General features: G+C 39.4%; 1 protein-coding gene across 2 annotated transcripts in view; it reads right to left on the bottom strand.

Moving 5' to 3' along the window:
* The window catches only part of adnp2a (ADNP homeobox 2a), a 37892-nt gene extending 15392 nt beyond the window's left edge, over nucleotides 1–22500 (bottom strand). The window contains exons 1-3 of one of the 2 annotated variants that reach the window (XM_063069924.1): nucleotides 22480–22500; nucleotides 1486–1604; nucleotides 337–426 (exon numbers count right to left, since the gene is read on the bottom strand). In XM_063069924.1, coding sequence (XP_062925994.1) covers nucleotides 337–426; nucleotides 1486–1593 — 198 coding nt within the window. In that variant the 5' untranslated portion in view covers nucleotides 1594–1604; nucleotides 22480–22500. Of the gene's footprint in view, nucleotides 1–336; nucleotides 427–1485; nucleotides 1605–13416; nucleotides 13537–22479 lie in introns of those variants that run through there. The other variant, XM_063069923.1, reaches the window with a different exon arrangement.
* Nucleotides 22501–22733: the final 233 nt, after the last annotated feature.

Raw genomic sequence — 22733 nt, 5'->3', positions numbered from 1 at the left:
ATGGGCAAAGAAATGGAAGATGGAGTTTATTTGTGACAAGTATGATGAAGTATTTGGGGAGGTCAAATGCAAGAAGAAACTATACAGTAGTAGTATAGTTCCACTTCCATAGAGATTTAAATTACACAAAGTAAATTTTAAACAGCAGCACATCCTACAATTATTCCATCATAAGAACTATTTACAGAAGTATCAACCAAAAGAAATAATTTTGCTGACTGCAAGATTAAGAAACCTTCATCAATAAAATAAATTACTTTACGCCCTATTTGTACTGAACGGACAATATATCAAATGTACAGGTTGCATGCAAGCCTGCAATTTACACAATGTTACCTTTGACTTTTTACTTGGGTGCCATATTGAAAAGTCAGTCCATGATGTGTTTTTCACATAGTAATCCCCTGGATTATAACTTTTAAATTCCTGAAAATAAAAGCATTTCAATTTTAACAATGGCATTTACAAAGAATGTATTTAAGTATTAAGAGGTTATGAACATTATATAGAGAATCTTCTTCAAACTACAGTAGAACAGATCGGTAGGTTAAGTTGATAACTCAAAAAAAGGTCTCTGAACACACAAGCTAAAATACCTATTCACAAATTGAGAAGACTAGCAATCCACCATAATCATATCAATATCTATGCACAGGAAACATAACATCGCAGTTAAGTTGAAGCTCATACATTTTACCAAGTAGGGAAGACCAGACCCTTCTCTGTATTAAATCAATATTGGCACTTGATCACTTGCAAGTTTTCAGTGTGCATACTTCAATATCAAGAACAAAAAGTAATCCTAGAAAAGCAATTTCATTCGCAACACAGCAGCAAAATGGCCACCTAGTTAAGAAAAAAGGTTTGCCGATCAACACTCTTGATATTCAGATCAGCGAGCGCAACAGTTTGGCACTCATTAATAGCTCTGAAATTATTTCTATCACAATTCTTGCAGTCAAATCTAATTCTACTTCTGCACAGGATTTGGAGGTCAGATTTTACACAAACAGAAACACATGCATTACTTCATCTATTCAGGTCCCACGGTTGTTGACACTTCCATTTGAGATTTTTTCCCAGGAATAATGACTACAACCTTGGATGGGACATGATGATCAACACAATTACTAATCACTTAGAGGAGACAAGAAGTTGAGGATATAAATTGAGAGAATTGAATAAATTGAGATTAAAAAGTGGGCATCAGTTAAACTAATATAATAAACTCCACTCAACTAATGCCTGTTTTCTCTTTATTGAAGTGCAAAGTAAAATAGAAAATGGTGATCAACTCCATTACTAGTCACTGCATTACCTGTTTATTAAAGCTTTCACTTAACCCTGTTATTTTTTTAAATGAGAAAATATGTTCAGAATAGTTACTTGAATTCAAATATTTTAAATTATTACTAGTTTATTTCTATATTGTAAACTTTACAGGCATGAGACTTCTTGTTTTTACAAGTACACCCTACCACATACCTCCAGCAATTCTTTACAGTATTGTAGGCCCATATCAGACAAGATCATCTTCACCTTTTTCCTGGATTTTCTAATTGTTTCCAAGTTGGTTACAGGAAGCTGATACATCTTTACTGTTTCTGAATGAACAAACAAAAGAAAATCAATTACCACAATAATACATTTAGTACCAACCTTCAGGAATCTAACCCCTGCATTTTGCTAATGACAAATATTTTCATTTGCAATTATATCAAATCACAGAGTACCAAAAACAATATGTACCAGAAATATTTCTGATCACAGCAACAACATTCTTCACAAAGATGGGTGTGAAGTTATTCAACTATCTGGAGTAACCCAACCCAGCCTCTCACCAGGCAAAATATATTGCAATACACAGTTCAAAGCTACCCAAGGTAACTAATTACCAGTTGATTCTCATTTCTGAATAACAATTTTGATGCTGCTGTTTTCCCATTTTCTCTTTCCAATAATTCGTCCCACCTGCCTCAAAAGTTCTCAATCTAATGTCTTCCTGTACTATTTCTCCAACAATACATTAACCCCAACTCTCACCAATATGCACAATCCAAATTCACTATCCGTACCCCGGTGGGTGCAAGATCTCAAGAAACATCCATTCCATTGATTCCAGCAGTTTTCCTTTCCTGGGAAAATGCTCCACCCTCTTTCAGGCTAAGAAAATTTAGCATGTCCCCATTTTCTCTCTTTTTTTTTTAAACAGATGCAGCATGGTGTAATATGACAACTGCTCTGCACAAGAGCTTAAGAAATAGAGTTGAGAACACAATTAGTCCGTTACAAAAAACAGCTTCCCTTCAATGATTCGGTTTATACTTCCTGCTACCTTGGGAAAGTAGCCAATATAAGCAAAGATTCCACCACAGCCCTGTCATTTTCTCTTCATCCCCCACAACGCCCCCAATCAGGCAGATGATACAAAAGCTTGAGAATATATACTTCCAGACTCAAGGACAGCTCCTACTCCGCTGTTGTATCACTCTTGAATGGACTTTTATACATTGAGGAGCCCTTGATCTCCCCTGTCATTCCCCTTGAACTTTATTGTCTACCCACAGAACACTTTCTCTATAAATGTAACACTATATCCTGCATTCTGTTTGTTTTCCTTTGAAAATACCGATGGAATCTGCATGGGTGATATGCAAACAAAAGCTTTTCACTGTATCTCTGTATATGCGATAATAAACTAATTACCAATTATGTGCTTTTGCTTTGGCACAATGACAGAACATGCTTTGTGTCATTAATCTCTAACTATCAAAATCTCCTAAATTTCTGTATTACTTATACATTCATCACAAGCAGTTCTTTCACCAGCAATATACAACAGGTTTCCTCTGAACTGCATTCCTTCCATTTGCTGCAACCTCTATGCGTATACCCCAAAGACACATAAGGCACATTATAACCAATAGAGAAACATAGAAACATAGAAAATAGGTGCAGGAGTAGGCCATTCAGCCCTTCGAGCCTGCACCGCCATTTATTATGATCATGGCTGATCATCCAACTCAGAACCCTGCCCCAGCCTTCCCTCCATACCCCCTAATCCCCGTAGCCACAAGGACCATATCTAACTCCCTCTTAAATATAGCCAATGAACTGGCCTCAACTGTTTCCTGTGGCAGAGAATTCCACAGATTCACCACTCTCTGTGTGAAGAAGTTTTTCCTCATCTCGGTCCTAAAAGGCTTCCCCTTTATCCTCAAACTGTGACCCCTCGTTCTGGACTTCCCCAACATCGGGAACAGTCTTCCTGCATCTAGCCTGTCCAATCCCTTTAGGATTTTATACGTTTCAATCAGATCCCCCCTCAATCTTCTAAATTCCAACGAGTACAAGCCCAGTTCATCCAGTCTTTCTTCATATGAAAGTCCTGCCATCCCAGGAATCAATCTGGTGAACCTTCTTTGTACTCCCTCTATGGCAAGGATGTCTTTCCTCAGATTAGGGGACCAAAACTGCACACAATACTCCAGGTGTGGTCTCACCAAGGCCTTGTACAACTGCAGTAGTACCTCCCTGCTCCTGTACTCGAATCCTCTCGTTATAAATGCCAGCATACCATTCACCTTTTTCACCGCCTGCTGTACCTGCATGCCCACTTTCAATGACTGGTGTATAATGACACCCAGGTCTCGTTGCACCTCCCCTTTTCCTAATTGGCCACCATTCAGATAATAATCTGTTTTCCTATTTTTGCCACCAAAGTGGATAACTTCACATTTATCCACATTAAATTGCATCTGCCATGAATTTGCCCACTCACCCAACCTATCCAAGTCACTCTGCATCCTCTTAGCATCCTCCTCACATATGGGTCCTTGCAATGTGTAGCCATTGGATCACATAATGAAAACATGCCAAAGTCAGTAGTTCGATTTGTAATTTGCAAAGACAAAGTTCAGCAGGTCAGACAGCACCTTTGGAGAAAGCATCAGAAACGATGCTTGCTCACATAAATACTCAGCTGTGATTAGAACCATTTCAGTAAGGGAAAATGAAATATGATGCAGTAGATTCAAAATATAGGACTACAGAAAAAATGAGCAACGATTTGGAAAGCACTGAAGGGAGGGAAAAAGAAAAACCACACATGGCTGACAGTTTCAAGGGGCTCACAGTGGGATTTTTGAAGAGATAGCAATTTGGGAAGAGAGATTTTTCAGCATCAGGGAGCACAGTAACCAGGAAAGCAAGTTCAGTGACAATGTGTTGAAGGAACTCAGCAGGTTGAGCAGCATCTGCAGGTAAGGTGGGTGAATTGTTCACATTTCAAGTTGAAACCCTGCATCAGCAAATTGAGTGATCTGCTGCTTGGTGAAAACAAGTTCATGAGCACAGAAGAAAACAAAATAATCAAAAGGATATGTGCCAGGATGATGAATTAAAACCTAGATGCATTGGAAGGCCTGACTTAATGAGAAAGAGAGAACACAATAAAGGTAAATGGATTCAGTCCAGTGACCTGAGAGGCCGGTGATGATAAATTGCGGTAAAATCCAAGAGAAAAAAAGCTGTGGGTTATCTTTGCTTTTATGGGTGAGCCAGAAGTAGCAAATTGCTTTGAAAAGTAAGTGTGACCAAATCTCACTAAATGTACTCTGTTCAGGCCTGTTGATTGAAGGCGAAACCACCAGGAATCCTGTTCAGGTTTGCACTCTTGTCAATAATGAAAGGCAGTTGGAGACCACGTCAAATCATGAACAAAAGAAAAGAGAATAGGAGCTTTAATGAAGACCAAATAAAAAATGGTTCAGGAGTACGATTATAACAAACAGGACAACAGAGTAGACATACAGAATTGGAAAATATGGCTGATTACATTACTCGCCGAAAGCTATCTCCTCCACATCCACAAACACAGACGAAAACAAGTTTGGATAGATGTTCTGGTGAATAACAAAGCAAATGATCAGAGAACTCCTCGTCTGTGACACCATGGAAGCTATCAAGAGGAATGGACATCAGACCTTAAAGAAAGGGTCAAACAAAACGAACTTGGTTAAAGAAACATGAATCACTAAAAAAGTGGAGGTGCTATAGGGAGGATATCAGAAGGGTGCAAAAACAAAACATGACTAAGGAAGATCTAAAACAATACCAAGTGACAAGAAAAGTCTGAGGTGATTAAAAGAGAACATATTAAACACAACTGTACAAGAGCCAATCAAAGATGGGACAACATGGCCAAGGTGTTAATACTTAGATTAACTGGTACTGCTACCTCACCTTTTTTGAATATTGACCAAGTGGCTACATGGCACGAGTACAGCTTATCTGCACCATTCACTTCGTGCATTACGGCAAGATCTGATTGCTTGGTTATGTTACTAGCAGTCATTAATTCCTTATTTGCTGGATGACTAATAGTTTCCAGAACACCACCAGGTTCAAGAACAGTCACTACTCTTCAACCATCAAGCTCTTGAACAGAAGAGGATAACTACACTCATCTGTTGAACAAATAATCTCACTTTAAGGACTCTTTATCATGTTATTTCATGCTCTCATTATTTATTACTATTTATTCATAATTGCATTTGCACAGTTTGTTGTCTTCTATGTTTTACTTGATCTTTCATTTATCCTGTTTATAGTTAATATTCCAAACAGTGGCATGCAAAAGTTTGGGCACCCCTGGTCAAAATTTCTGTTACTGTGAATAGTTAAGTGAGTAGAAGATGAACTGATCTCCAAAAGGCATGAAGTTAAAGATGAAACATTCTTTTCAACATTTTAAGCAACATTAGTGTATTATTTTTGCCTTGTACAATTTTAGAGTGAAAAAATGGAAAGGAGCACCATGCAAAAGTTTGGGCACCCCAAGAGATTTGAGCTCTCAGATAACTTTTACCAAGGTCTCAAACCTTAATTAGCTTGTTAGGGCTATGGCTTGTTCACAATCATCGTTAGGAAAGGCCAGGTGATGCAAATTTCAAAGCTTTATAAATACCCTGACTTCTCAAACCTTGTCCCAGAATTCATGGTGATGAGTAGAATAGGGTCATTGTGGGAATGGCCAAAGTGAAGTGCTGGTTGAGTTGGAACTGGGGCTGAGAATGTGGAGTTGGAAATTTGAGTTGGCTGGTGGAGTTGGAACAGAGCACGGAGGCTGCAATTGCTGAATTGATGAAGAAAATATCCTGTAGGATGAACAGGTTGATAGATAGTGAAAGTGAGTTTGAGATAGAGGAATGGTATGAAGAGAGTGAGGAAAGGAAACTGAGGTATGAGATGTCAAACTCTAAGGAGTCAGGGGACAAACAAAATAGGATAGCAAAACAACAGAAAGAAGATGAGATTAAAGCAATTATAACACTGAGTGAAGACTTTTGGTGAATGGAACCTGATTCATTTGATGAAGATAATCAACAAACTTGCAGGTGAAGTCAAAAAAGCAAAGATTTTACAAAATGGATTGCTATTAGTGATTTATCAGGACAGTGCTCAACAAGGCAAAGTGATAAGATTAAATAAAATAGACAGCAAAAATGTACAATGCTCAATACCCAACAATAGAAAGTGGACTACAGGAGTTATTTCGGGTATACCAACGAAAGTTACTATGGATGAGATTAAACAGAACATAAAAGAAGCAAAAATTATTGAGGCCAAATGTTTGAAAGTTACAAGAAATGGGAAAAAGTGTGATAGTTTATCGGTTATGATCAACTTTCATGAAGAGAGATCGCTGACTAAAGTTTATTTAGGTTATATGTGTTATGAGGTCAGAATATACATATCACCACCTTTAAGATGCTTTAAATGTCAGAAATTCGGGCACAATTGCGGCAGTCTGCAGAGGGAAACAAAGATGTGGAAGATGCGCTGCAGAACATGAATATGGAAAATATGAGGTGGGAGCTAGGCTGAAATGCTGCAATTGTGGTGAGGAACACAGTGCAGCTTATCGAGGGTGCGTTATTAGCTAGAAAGAAGCAGAGATACAATATGTAAAAGTAGCTCAAGGGATCAGTTATGTAGAGGCAGTGAAAGCAGTTGCTGGAAAAAAGGCTATCAAGCAAACAAATACAGGGAATAATAAACCGGTGAACTGTGAGGGTTGTAATATGATAAATAAGGACACTAATTATGAGTAAGAAGGATTTCGTACTGTTTATGGTAGATGCAATTAACTGTTCAGCGGAAACAGACAAAAGAACCGAAAAAATTAAAATTATAGTCAAGTCTGCAGAAAAATATCTTGGTATTACAGGGGTTAGGTGGGAAACAGTCAAAAGTACACTGAATGGAGGATCAAACAGTTCACAGGCAGGACAGGCGGGAAATTAATGGCTGTATGTGTGTGTGTGTGTGTGTGTGTATATATATATATATATATATATATAACAAGGGAATGAAAGGAGTCATCGCAAATGGTCAAGAATTTACGAAATATGTACCAGAATTTAAGGAAAAACCTCAGATTTTATGTTACAAGAAACATGGTTGAAACCCAGGGTAAATATGCAGAACTCCATCAACAAACAGAAGTACTCAATAAGAACAACTGAGTTGGAAGGAGATTGGACGAAACGGTACTGCATTTAAAGGAGACGGTTTCTGAAAAAGATGCTTGTTGTCAAAAATTCAGTGACATGGAAAACAGATTAAAAATGGAGGAACTTATTCCAAAGTTACAAAAGGAAAAAGGAATTTGTTGCAAAGTGAATTACCTGCATTCGGATTATAAAATGAAAACATGGAATCAACTGAGGAAGAATTTCAAGATCTCAATAAACAACTACAGGTTTTGATTCAAGAAAAGGAAAACTTGGAAATAGCAGATAGACTTGGAAAACAACTATTTTAAATGTCAAGCATGCGATAATGAATATTCTCAAGCAAGGAGCTTTTACTTTTACAAATGATTCAAATGAAATTAATGTAATTTGAGGCAATGCAATTATTTGGAAACCACATGACAAAATTTGAGAAGGAAAACAATCTGCGGCATTGCTATTTAATGAGCATATACAGTATTTGCAAGCAGAATTATAATTAATTGTACATCCTGCGGAGGGCAGTAATGCCTCTAAACTGCCGGAAATAGAAGAAGAAACCTTGTCCCAACAATCAGCAGCCATGGGCTCCTCTAAGCAGCTGCCTAGCACTCTGAAAATCAAAATAAATGATGCCCACAAAGCAGGAGAAGGCTATAAGAAGATAGCAAAGCATTTTCAGGTAGCCGTTTCCTCAGCTCGTAATGTAATTAAGAAATGGCAGTTAACAGGAACGGTGGAGGTCAAGTTAAGGTCTGGAAGACCAAGAAAACTTTCCCAGAGAATGGCTTGTAGGATTGCTAGAAAGGCAAATCAAAACTCCCGTTTGACTGCAAAAGAACTTCAGGAAGATTTAGCAGACTCTGGCGTGGAGGTGCACTGTTCTACTGTGCAGCAACACCTGCACAAATATGACATTCATAGAAGAGTCATCAGAAGAAAATCTTTCCTGCATCCTCACCACAAAATTCAGCGTCAGATGTTTGCAAAGGAACATCTAAATAAGCCTGATGCACTTTGGAAACAAGTCCTGTGGATTGATGAAGTTAAAATAGAACTTTTTGGCGGCAATGAGCAAAGGTATGTTTGGAGAAAAAAGGGTGCAGAATTTCAGGAAAAGAACACCTCTCCAACTGTTAAGCATAGGGGTGGATCGATCATGCTTTGGGCTTGTGTTGCAGCCAGTGGGCATGGGGAACATTTCACTGGTAGAGGGAAGAAGGAATTCAATTAAATACCAGCAAATTCTGGAAGCAAACATCACACTGTCTGTAGAAAAAAGAAAGAGAAAGAAGAAGCAGCTGAAGATGGAAAAAGGAATGGCTTCTACAACAGGATAATGATCCTAAACACACCTCAAAATCCACAATGGACTACCGCAAGAGGCGCAAGCTGAAGGTTTTGCCATGGCCCTCACAGTCCCCCGACCTAAACATCATTAAAAATCTGTGGATAGACCTCAAAAGAGCAGTGCATGCAAGACGGCCCAAGAATCTCTCAGAATTAGAAGCCTTTTGCAAGCAAGAATGGGCGAAAATCCCCCAAACAAGAATTGAAAGACTCTTAGCTGGCTACAGAAAGCGTTTACAACCTGTGATACTTGCCAAAGGGGGTGTTACTAAGTACTGACCATGCAGGGTGCCCAAACTTTTGCTTCAGGCCATTTTCCTTTTTTTGTTACTTTGAAACTGTAAAAGATGGAAATAAAAAAGTAATCTTGCTTAAAATATTAAAGAAATGTGTCATCTTTAACTTTATGCCTTTTGGAAATCAGGTCATCTTTTACACACTTAGCTATTCACAGTAACAGAAATTTGAGCAGGGCTGCCCAAATTTTTGCATGCCACTGTAGATAGGCCGAGTATGCCCTCAGGAAACAGAATCTCAGGGTTGTATGTGGTGACATACGTGTAATATGATACTAACATTTACTTTGAACTTAATTGTTTTAAACACTGATTTTTCCACTATAATGAACTATACTCCTTTTGATAGTTGATACTATTTTGAAGTCACATGAATAATAAATAATTGCAAATGATCGGCACTGCATGGTAACCAAGTTAAAGTATGTTTGAAAACTACTGAACTGGATAAAAGGAGGAACTAATATGTACAAATGAAGTGAAAGTTCTGAACAAGATCATTAAAAGAGATAGCTGCCAATTCAAGAAAACTGTTAACTGTGGAACAGGCAAAACAGAAAACAGTGCATTTCAAAGAGACACCAAGGGTTCAAAACTCAAGGTAGTATATAGAAGATGCAGACATGAAATTTAAAGGTATTCAGAAAGCCAATGGGAATTGCTAATAAAACAAAACAATGGCACATAACATTAAGGATAACCCCAAGCTATTTGATAAATGTGAAGGTAAAGGCATTTAGAAAGGAAAGTGGGCTCTGTTAGAGACCAAACTAAAAGCGTGATGTGGATTTGAAAGACACTTCAAGTTTTCAAAGATGAGGGGTGTTGAGATTCAGATTGTAGTGTTAGAAATTATAAACGTAAAAAGAAGAATCCTATCACGATATATGGTTTCTTTTAAAGTGGATAAACTGCCAGGATTAGATAAAATGCATCCTCGGTTCTTAAAAGGAAGAAACAATATAGACATTAACAACAATTTTCTCCTTGGTTAAAAGCAATATGACATGGCTGTGAGAGATTGGTGATTGTGTACTGTTCTTTAAGTATAAGGTGAACTAACAACAGACTAGTCAGTTGATATAGGTGGCAGGTAAAGTAGTCAAAAAATAATAAGGGCTCACATAAATCAGCACAGGCACAGGAAAAGCAATGTGTGACCAACTTAAATGGACTTCTTGAGGAGAGGATGGGGAGTAATTAGAGCAAAACATCTGATATAGTATTTGTGTCTTTTAGCATTTGACAAAGTCCAACAAGACTGCTTCACCTAGAGAGCAAAAGCTTGTAGAGAAAAGGGGGGGGGGGAGGCAAATTTGTTTAAAGTTGGCTCTGTGGCAGAAAGCAAAGGCCAATGATAGATGGAAATTTTAGTGACTGCAAGGTTGTATGCACTGAGGATTTTATGCATTTTAATATGTAAAGTAAATAACTATTAAGTAGTTTGTTGATGATACCAAGAAATAGTCAAGTGGCCGTAGGAGGAAGAAAGTTCTACACTACATGAAAATGTCAACAGACTGGTTAAGTGAATGCAGAAGTGTCAAATAGAATTCATTGAAAAGAAGTAAGAATGAATGCATTTGTGAAGACCAAAAAAGCAAAAAAAACTCAAATGGTTGAATATTAAAGACATATTTAAAAAGAGAGATCTTGGAATGCATGTCTGTACATTCCCGAAAGTGACAATGCAGGTTGGTAAGGTGATCTAAGTATATGAGATGCTTTTCTTTATTGGCCAAGGTACAGTGTACAAGAAGAATACTGTGATGATGCCAAACTGCAAGAAACATTAGTGGCTATAGTTATAATAATATTTATATCTGTTTGCAACATTTCCACCCAGAGTCCAAGGCAGCTCCTAAAGCAATCTCATTTCCTACCCCCCCCAACTCCCACCCCCATTTCCATCAACTCCTCCCAAATTCTACAAATTACCATGATCAACCTGCCTGCCCTTGGGATGTGTGAGGAAACAAGAGCTCCAGAAAAATTTCAAGTAGTCACAGTGAAAATGTAGGAACTCTACATACAGCACAGGGGGTCAAGATCAAACTGGGGTCCCTGGAGTTGGGCTGCAGCAGCTCTATGAACTGCACCACTCTACTGTCCCTCACATTATAGAAGACTACAAGACCACTATAGGGATTATACATGAGATTTACGTGGATCTAAGCAGGTCTAGAGAAAGAACAATTATGAAGAAATGTTCTTTTTAGGCTGCAATTACTGTCACCAAAACAAAAAATTTAATTGGTGTGTAAGCCTGGGTAAATAATAAGGATCATTTCCCTTGGCAAAGTGATCAATACAAGGGGACCACAGATTTAAATGGATATAAATTTGAGTAATTATCTTACTGAATGATCGCTGAAGTTAACAGAAACAGGAACCCTCTGAGTACCTGGATGAGAACTTGAAAAACCAAAGCATGAGCTGCTAAAGACAAAAAGTTGAAAAGTGGGAGTAACGCAAATTCCTTTAGTCAACAGGAATGGATGATTCTGTGCTGTAACTGTATCAATGGGGCTGATGAGGTATGTCTTCACTTATGCGAGAGTCAGGGAACTAATAACAGTCACGAATCTGGCCAAAAATAAATTCAGTAAATATTTTATTACCCAGAAAGTGTAACATGAGATGGTCCAAATGGACTTGGATAAGGGCATGAAGTTGAAAGTCAATAGGATTTCAAGAAAGGTGAGGCAGAAATGTCAATGTTGTTATGTATAACAAACATACTCTCATTTTTCTCTCCCTACGGATACTGGACATTTCCAAGATTTTAATTGTGGTGTTCATGTTTCACAGCTCCAACTTGTACTTCACAGCTGAAATATGTGCTATTGTTCTCTTTCTACTTAACACTGCCCAAACTCTCAAGTATTTCCAGCATTTACTTTTTTTGCAGGTTTGCAGCATCTGCAGTGCCATACTTTTGGAAGTTTTATTACTGGAGGTGAACAGTCAGTTTCTATTTCACACAATTGCCATGACAAACTTTGCATCCCAGGGAAAAGATATCAATGGAAGCACTTCATTGTGATCACATGATTGCAACAAACAATAAAAATTGTTGCATCCAACTGACCAATGACAAATGTAGTTTCCAATCACACCACTCAATCTAATAATCTGCTGTCACCACGGTGACTGTCACGTGGCTAGTCTGGACCAGTAGCAAAGCCAACTCCTCCATTTGCCGGGAGGTTCTCATGTCTAGCTTTTTCTTCCAAGACTAGAATATTTTTTTTTAAATTCAAATATATTTGAAGGTTTTAGAAATTATGGCAAACTAAACAAACAAGGCATAATTTTACATGAGTACCATAAACACCAAGGTTGGGTTAGTGTAAGAGTTAATGTTTATTTCATTAAAAAAATAAGCATCTGACATTTGCAACCAATTTTGTTCAACTTCGCCCTGCAATGTGCTTCAATTGTATGTTTACAATACGTAAACATTTTCTAACTCACTGCTTGTTCAAAAGTATGCACTGCCTAGTTATCTGGGATAAGTGACTGCTATAAAATCTTCTGTACTGTTGCAAAAAAAAAGCCGTATTGTTTGCAATAAATGGAGCACCTAAGTCCAATGTAATTAAAATATACATTTCTATTTCTCATCCATTTTCCCACATTTAATTAAATGTGCTGATTTTTGCTTTTGCCCAATCTTCCCAAAAAAAACCCACCTTGAACACCCAGAGACTGGTAGGGACTTTATAATGAGTTTTCAAGCGCGTATTACCTCGCAGGAGCCAAACTGCTGGATCCTACTGGTACCGCGAGTTCACGCCGGTAGTTTAGTTTGCAAGAGGTATTTATTATTATTATTGGTCTCCTTATGGTGTTGTCTATGGAAGCTGGTAACGAGCCGAGATTGCTGGTGGGGGGGGGGTCGCGCGCCCCAGGTGCGCCCTGCAGTCGCACGCGCACAGGTAACAACAGGCGCTGTCAACCTGTTGGCCGATGCTTGTTGCCTCCATGCAAAAACTACCACCTCTCCCAAAGCAGGTGATTCCCGGACTGTTGAATGCTGTCAACGAAGGTGTAAAATGGATAGGGAGAGCGCCTTTGCAGAGGAGGAGGGGGGAGGGAACGGAGGGAGGGGTGGTGCACTGAGGTTGAGTGGAAGCGATGCTGAGCCGCTACTTCAGCCCCCTCACCACTAGGCAGAGCTGTGCATGGAAGCACTCATCCCGCTCGTCTCACTCAAATTATTGCGCGCCAATTTCCCTCACCCAACTAACCTTCCGATGGCGTCGAACTTTCCTCTGCCACGCAGATAAAGGTTTAGTAAAAAAAACCAAAATTTTTTTAATAACAATTTGACTGCACAACCGCAACGTTCTTCACAAAATGGCGTTCCATTCCACCTGGAAGTGACGTATTGAACAATTTGCATATCGTTGAATTGACCAATAGGAATAAAGTATGGTTTGCATATATTAAAATAAATCACAACTATTTGCTAACACCTATTCCAAAAATAAATAATGCATAATAAACAAGTATCCCCAAAAGTTACAACTTGTCACTCTGTTGGGTTGAAGACCCCACCAATATTTAATTCTCGCGAGAATTAAGGGATTACGTCATTGTGTCGTGTATTGGATGGGCGTGGCATGATGACTTCAGTGGTTGGAAATAACCACGTGCAGAAATTTAATACTTGGCCTCTTTTATACACGAGGTGTTGCAGCAGTGTATACCATTGGGTTGTTTTCCATTGGCAAAGGAATGCTCATTGATGGATGAAGTCTAGTTAGTGAGAGTAACCAAGGAGGTTTATGAGTGGAGGATGTTACTAATTGCATAAGTGAACACTTAATCTCAGAATGTAGGAGTGATATGTCATCCTAGGACATGAATGGTATACACAATATTATTAAATGGCACCATTGATGAACAATGGTATAAATGATGATGTGTTCTCTGTGTGTATAACTTAGCAAAGAAAACAGTGGGTCAAGGATTGAATACACTTGAACATATACTATTGAGTTGAGAGTGAAATTAGTAGGTTAATGTTGGTTAGTGAAGCAGCAGCCTTGGGTCATTTTGATGGTTGATTCTCAATGTAATGTTCTTCAATGATTGTTAAGATTTTAAAATTGTTTACTAAGTGTCAAAGTTTGAGGGGAGAAGTAATTTGAAGAAGAAACTACAATGAAGTTCATAACTTCTTTCTATCATATTTGTTAATAACTATTTTTTCTGTCCAGTAGAATTACTGACAATAATATCAATAATGGATAATTCCAGTGAATTCCACTGAATAACAATACCAGATGACTTTCTATGTACTGATATCATCAACATAGAAGCATACATAAAGTTTATTTTAACCATTTTTAAAATATTTTATATCACAATATTCATGGCCTTCCTACTGAACTGTTCCTACTGAATGATTATCTGAAATATTTGTTACCAAGCCAAAGTGATGAATAAGTATATGAGAGTCACTAAAGGAGAGAAGTAGAGAAAAAGGAAATGAAAGAAAGGAAGAAAGTAGAATCAAAGATGTCAATAACTGAAGAAAGATTGAAACTGGAATCATCCAAGGTCTAAGATTGGAATATTTACATGGATTTTAAAAGTAAAATGGAAGAAAAAGCCTACAATTTTATCCTAGCAAGAGAAATTCCACACAGTAGAAATATGCTTTTGGATGTGCGGATCATGTACAATTTCTCAAAAAACATAAATAGTTGTGAAAATTGAGCAAATTGAGCAAAATGTTCAAAACTCCAAATATTTATTTTCAATAAAACTTTGAAAATAGTTGTTCTAATTATCATTTTTATCCCTTTCCCTTTGAAAAATTGGAAGAAATACACTATAGACTGCTGAATGAGTGCAGAAGTCAGCAATGGGAACTGTTGTAAGAAAAACCACATTGTCAATGCTTACACACTTTTGGAACTCCACTATTGCATCATTGTGCCCATTATCTCCATTGCCTCTAATAGCTTTGGAAAGACCTGACATAGTATTCTTCAAAGAATTTAGTACCAAAGGATTCAAGCCAATCCCTTGTTACTTTTCCAGTTCTGACCACAATCAGTTGATTCTTATCTTCACACTCTTTAGACCATAAGATACAAAGTAGGAGCAGGATTGGGCTATTCAACCATTCCATCATGGTTGATTTATTATCCCGCTCAACCCATTCTCTTTCCTTCTGCCTGTAACCTTTGACACCCTGATAATCCAAGAACCTAACAACCTCTACCTTAAATATACCCAATGACTTGGCCAGCATAGCCATCTATAGCAATGAATTCCAGATTCACCACCCTCTACCTAGAGACATTTTTCCTCAAGTCTGTTCTAAATGGATGTCCCTCAATTTTGAGGCTGTGCCTTCTGGTCCCAGACTTCCCCATTATAGGAAACATTCTTTCCACATACACTCTATCAATGCCTTTCAATATTCAATAGGTTTCAACAAGGCCACCTCTCATTCTTCTGAATTCCAGTGAGTACAGGCTCAGAGCCATCAAACATTCCTCATATTCCTCTGGACCCTCTCCAATGCCAGAACATATTTTCTTAAATAAGGAGCACAAATCTGCACACAATATTTCAATTGCAGTCTGACCATTGGCTTATAAAGCCTCAGTATTCCATCCTTCCTTTTGTACCCTCTCGAAATGAATGCTACCATTCTGCAGGTACGCTGCTTCCTCAACACTGCTTTTCCCTCTACTTATCTTTGTATTGTCCACAAACCTGGCCACAAAGCCATCAATTCCTTCGTCTAAATCATTGACATATTACGTGAAAAGAAGCGGTTCCAACACCAATCCCTGCAGAGTGCTACTAGTCATAGGCAGCCAATCAGAAAAAAAGCCCCCTTTATTCCTACTCTTTGCCTCCTGCCAGTCAGCCAATGTTCTATCCATGCTAGTATCTTTCCTGTAATACCATGGGTTCTTATCTTGTTAAGCAGCCTCATGTGCAGCACTTTGTCAAAAGCTTTCTGAAAATCCAAATAAACAACATCCACTGACTCTCCTTTGTCTACCCTCCCTATTATCTCCTCAAATAATTCCAAAAGATTTGTCAGATAAGGTTTCCCCTGACGGAAACCATGCTGACATTGTGTGTCCCCAAGTGCCCCGAAACCTTGACTCCAACATCTTCCCAACTGCTGAAGTTAGGCTAACTAGTATATGATATACTTTCTTCTGCTTCCTGTCCTGCCTGAAGAGTGGATTGACATTTGCAATTTTCCATTCCTCCAGAACTACTTAAGAATCTAGAGACTCTTGAAAGGTCATGAGTTACTTTCTTAACTCTACACCTTCCAATTTTATGTCACCTCTTTCTAAGGATTTGATTTCATTTTTTATTAACAGGACCACCTCACCCCCTCTGCCTACCTGCCTGTCTTTTCAATACAGTGTGTATCCTTGGATGTTAAACTCCCAACTATGATCTTCTTTCAGTCATGACTCAACAATGCCCACATCACATCTGCCAATCTCTAACAAGATCAGCTAAACAACTTCACTAAACAAAAAAGAAGCATTTGATAGGATGATGGCTGATCTGTCCCAGGCCTCAACTCCCCATCTATGTTAGTCTTTCATAGCCTTCAATTACCTGAGCTTCCAAAATTATATCTACCTCTATTTTAAATATCTCCAGTGACCCTGAGCCTCCACATCTTCTGGGTTTGACAATTCCACTGATTAGCCGCTCTCTACAAGAAGAAACCCATATGCCCTTCATTTTGAAATGTCCAACCACTTTCCTTGTAACTCTGTTCAAGACTCTCCTACTGATGGGATCAACTCAATATTTACCCTGTTATTTCTCCTTAGATTCTTTAATAAGATCACCCTTAATTCTTCCCAACTTGAGAAAGTAGTTAATGAAAAGACTTCGATCTGTAATATTGCTCTTGTTCTCATTCTCCATAGTATAGCCTATTGAACGTTTCCAGCAAATTCTCTTTTTATTTAAGAGAAACTTCGGTAAAATCTAAGACTCTTCAATAGAAAATCATACACATTTGGGTGAGCACACATCTGGAAGTAAAAAAAAAACTTTCTAATCTCTACTTAAATGATTTCCTGTTTATTAAGGGGTTGATTGGGGCCACCGCAGGAACAACCAGATTTGGCTCTAGGAACCTCTCTAATTAGTAATTCTGTTATCAACTTCCATCAAGTAAACAAATGCCATAGTGCCTGATGTTGAAAGGATCCATAATGTTGATGGATGAACGTTGACTGGAAAGAAGAAGGGAAGTAACTCCAGATATCCCTGCATTGTTTTGGATGCTTGCATGCATTCAGAAGAAAGCACTAATGAAAGACTGCAATGCTGTACAAACTTGGAAAGCTATAGGATGGCACTGACATTTAAACTATATGCTTGAACCCAAAGACATGAATGGAATTGCTTTCCTAATTACCTGCTGCACCTGCATGTCACAGCTTCGCATTTAGATTATTAGATTAGATTAGATTATGAGGACACGCAGTCCTCTTTTATTGTCATTTAGTAATGCATGCATTAAGAAATGATACGATGTTCCTCTAGTATGATATCACAGAAACACAAGACAGACCAAGACTGAAAAACTGACAAAAACCATATAATTATAACTGTAATTATAGTTACAACAGTGACATTAAACATAGGCACCAAGATTCCTTTGTACTGCAACATTGTGTACTCCGAATTGGAGGTGTGGAAGGATGTTTTTGATATTACACTAGCCATCTGCAGCAATGAATTCCACAGATCCGCCACCCTCTGGCTAAAGAAACTCCCCTCTTCAATGTGCCAAAGGCTCATCCTTTTACTCTGAGACTGTGTGCCCTCTGGTCCTAGATCTCCCCCCGCCCCCCACCCACTATAGGAAACATCCTTTCCACATCCTTTCCACATCCATTCTATCTAGACCTTTCAATATTTGATAGATTTCAATTAGATCTCCCCTTTATTCTTATAAACTCCAGTAAGAATAGGCCCAGAGCCATCAAACTCTCCTCATACATTCTCATGAAACTCCTTTGGACCCTCCCTTTTCTTGCTTCCAAAGGCAAATCTGGTAAAGCACTGGCTTGTGTCCTGGGCCAGCCCAATTCTTGAGCATGTCCTGGGATGGCTCTAAAGAATCTGGTAAAATGTCTACCAGAAGCAAACTGCGGTGGCGAGCCGAAACAACCAGCTAAATCCAATCCCAGGCTGACCTACACTGACTGGTTGTTGTCCCAACCGAGGACTCAATTGCTCTGGGGTAAACATTTGAACAGTTGTACTGGGAGTGTGAGTTTTGAGGCTGGTGTAGTGTTTTTTTTTAATCGAATGAAGGGTTATTTTGAATTCCAGCTTGCTCTATTGTCTGGATTCGGGTCTCATCAGTAGTTATAGGCGAGCAAAATTGGCGCCAAGTTGAGCCCAGTTTGAGGTGTGCTGCTGAAGTGAATTGAAACTTTAACCAGCAGGATAATTGTCAGTGAGTTCATCGATGTCGGTGTCAAGCGCTGAACAGAACTCGTGTGACTTAGTTGTTGCGTCCATTTCCATCTTTCAGATTGATGCCGCTTCGGGAGTTATGTTTGAATCATGGTTCAAGAGTGAAGATGTATTCTGGTTTGACTTCGTCAGGAAAGGTGACTCCCGGAAAACACGCACTTTGCTCCGAAAATTGGGTGCGCTGAACATGAGCGCTGTTTCAACTTCATTCTGCCCGAGAACTGTGATCAAACCTATCGTTTGATGAAACTCTCGGACAGCTAACAAACATTTTTGAATAGCATTCATCTTCCTTCAGTGTTCACTGCTATAGCCTAAAGCTGGTTAAATGAGACGCCGATGACTTTTTTTTAACCTATGCCGGTACCGTCTATGGCGAATGTGGAAAGTTTAAGCTGGATAACCTGACTGAATCACAGTTCAAATGTCTGTTTTCTGTTGGCGGGCATCAGACACCCGGCGATGCAGATATTTGCAACAGCTTCTGGCGAGACTGGAGTAAGACCCTGGTATGACTCTGCAAGTTGTCACTCAAGAACGTCAGTGTTTGATCAGCCTGAAAGATTATTCCAAGCCGGTCGAATTGACCAAGCTCAATGCGGTGTCCAATGGTCCAGATGTCAAGACTCAGCAGGTCACCAAGTGGCCGAATACAGCTTGTTGGAACTGTGGTGCGTGGCATTATGCAAGAAACTGCCAATACAATAAACACATTTACAGCAAATTCCATCACAATGGTCACGAAGGCTTTTGCCGTCCTTCCCGGTTTTCAAAGCCAGTGGAACACAAGGTCAAGAAGTTTCAAAAGCCAATAAAAATACCCAAGGAATTTTATTGTCACGTTCAAAGCGGACTTCACTCCCAGGAGATGGTTCGTCAACGTATTTATCAGCGATCAGTGGTCAAGCTACAACTTGACACAGCGTTGGACATCACCATTATTTCCAATCACACGTAGTGGGAATTTGGGACCTCGCCAGTCAAATCATCTCGTCAGTACATCGGGTAGAACCCTCCAGCTGATTAGCAAACTGCACTGCCTGGTGAAGCTGAACGGTAATCAAGTCAATGGTGTGTGTTACCTAACAGGCCAGCCAGATCTGAATATCCTTGGAACTGACTGAACAGACAAGCTTGATCTCTGAAGCATCCCTCTGGATGAGGTCTGTATGAAGACATTGGCTGTTCAAATCATGCCAGTCGATGCCATACAAACTGCAAGCAAAACTCCATCTCTTTCCAGACGCAAAGCCAGTCTTCTGTCCCAAAAGACCCGTACCATACTGGTGGGGGGGGGGGGTTATATGAGAGGCAGGGGTTAAGGGTCAGCACAACATTGTGGGCCGAAGGGCCTGTACTGTGCTGTACTATTCTATGATCTATACGCAGTGTTGCCAATCCTGGAGCAAGAGCTTGAACACCTGCAACAAGCAGGTGTGACCAAAGCTGTGAACTACTCACGTTGGGCAGCTCCTATGGTCATTACCAGGAAAACCAATACGGTGCGATTGTGTGCAGACTTCTCAACTAGTCTCAGTGTGACTCTGGAGACACACCTGTGCCCATCACCAGTACCAGCAGATCTTTTTGTAAAATTGAACAGTGGCCGTTATTTTGCAAAGTTGGACTCTGCTGAAGCCTACCTCCAGGAAGAAAGTGGTGGAAAGTTCACAGGAGCTTCTCACCATTACAACACAAGGGGTTGTTTTCCTTCCTCCATCTGTCTTTCAGTGTGAAGGCAGCTCCTTCAATTTTTCAGCATGTTATAGGCACCATGCTGAGTTGCATTGATGGTGTTGCTGCTTACCTCAAGGACAACGTTGTGATGGGCACAAGTCAGCCAACACCTGGACCAGGTTTTGAACAAACTACAAGACTTTGGATTATGATGTCAGGCAGATAAGTGTAGTTTCTTGAGCCCTTCAGTCTGGGAGTCATGGTAGATGAGCACCGTCATCACTCGGGTTCCAAAAACATCACCACTATTTTCAAAATGCCTTCACCAACAGATGTCAGCACTTTTTAGTATGATTACTCATTATTCAGTATTTCTTGCAGCAATACACAGGCATCAGTAACCACTGAATGTTCTGCTCAACATGGGTGCCACATGAAAATGGTCCAAGCAATGTCAAGAAGCTTTTGATCAGGTGAAGAATATTCTGTCATCCAACCTTCACTTGACTCATTTCAACGTAGGGCTGACAATCGTCACCATGAGAAATGCACCCAACTACAGAGTGGGCATTGTCATATCCTCATGTCTTCCCTGATGGTTCTGAAAAAGGTGTCATGCACACAGCCAGATCACTGACTGCAGCAGAAAGGACCTTAGAAATCACCTTTACTGTGAAGAAATTCCACAAGATGCTTTATAACAGATGCTTCACCCCCCCCCCCCTTACTGATCACAAACCACTGTTGTCCATCGTTGGTTCTAAGAAAGGCACCTCAGTGAATACAGCCAACCATCTGTCAAGGTTGGCAACAATATTATTAGCCTATGATTTTTGGAACCAAGTTCGCTACCCAGAAAGTTGGTCAGGCAATGCTCTCTCCTGAGTTAGGTGAAAATGAAGCTGCAGTTGTGGCTGAGATTTCAGTTAATTGTGATGTCCACTGGGTTCATATTATGTTTGTTCTTAAATAATGACAAACCTGGCTTGGGTAAACACCAGCACATTTTATTCTCAACACTGTTCAACAGGCGCGTGTGTGACCAGCTCATGAACATTTCTGGTTCTGGGGTGAACAGCCCTCATTGCCTGCTGGGAACTAAAGTTTATTATGTACATAGACAACAAAATTCAAACCCTGTTAAATCTGGCTGTTATGCTGATAATGAGGAAAGGCATCATGCACAATTGCCAGAATGAACTAAAATTAGTTTGCAAAATGTTGTTGGAAATGCCCTGGGTAACGCAAGGTGCAGCATGGCTTCTCACATTAGCATCATCAATGACTGTGACCCATTTGATTCATATCCCCCTGTTGAGCCCTACTTTGTCAATTAGCATTTGCTAAGGTGAAAGTACTTTTCTTCAAGTTTCTCATCTCCTTCCATGCCATCCATTTAAAATACTCAACCATTCCTCTCTAAGCCTACGTCCAATGATAACTTCTGTTTTTGTACCTCCAGCTGCCTCCATATCATATCACTCAACCAGAGAAGTTTCTGTATTTCCATTGCCTTCAAATTCTTTACCTTTCTGCCTTTGCTAAGTTTCTTCAATTTATTTATTGCCACTCCCTCAGCGTTGCCTCCCATAACAGTTTTCAGACAAATCCACTTGCAACTATTTCTTCTCCATTCTCCCTGACCAGGCCCTCCCTGCCTAAAGGGTCAACAACTTGCATAACCAGAAATGGAGAATGATTACCAAATCCAGCTAAGTGAAAGCTGCATGGAGAATGGGTGATGCAGAGAGAAAACAAGGAAAAACAGACAGATAAGCATAACTTTCAGAGTAGGGAAAATGCTGATGTCTGCTATAAAGAATATTTAGAAACCTGAGATTCGAAGTCAATGTGGATTGGAAAACAAGAAGTTTTTTCAGCACATTCGCTGGTATAGATAGTCGAAACTGATAGGCATAAATTTGCAATGGCTTTTGAGAACTTCCAGGTGAAAGTAACGTGCATAAGAATGGAAGAAAAAAAGTGGTCTTTCTCAGGGTGACAAGTTTGTTTACCATAGAGACAAATGCATGAGCCACAGCTGATTTCAAACGGTAGTGTAATGGTTAGCACAATGCTTTACAGTACAGGTGACCCAGGTTCAATTCCCATCACCATTTGTAAGGAGTTCATACCTTCTCCATGTGACTGTGTGGGTTTCCTCTGGGTGCTCTGGTTTCCTCTCACTGTCCAAAGATGTACTAGTTGGTAGGTTATTTAGACATCATAAATTGTCCTGTGATTAGGCTCAGATTAAATCAGGGGATTGCTAGGCAGTGTGACTCTAAGGGCCAGGAGGGCCTATTCCATGCCGTATCTCAATAAAATAAAAATAATTTTGTAGGTTTTTAGTTTTTTAAAAAATTTATAACAGGCTGAGACATATTAG

The sequence above is a fragment of the Mobula hypostoma genome, chromosome 17, assembly GCF_963921235.1.
Source record: "Mobula hypostoma chromosome 17, sMobHyp1.1, whole genome shotgun sequence".
Taxonomy (NCBI): Eukaryota; Metazoa; Chordata; class Chondrichthyes; order Myliobatiformes; family Myliobatidae; genus Mobula; species Mobula hypostoma.
This window is presented reverse-complemented; position numbering and strand designations above follow the sequence as displayed.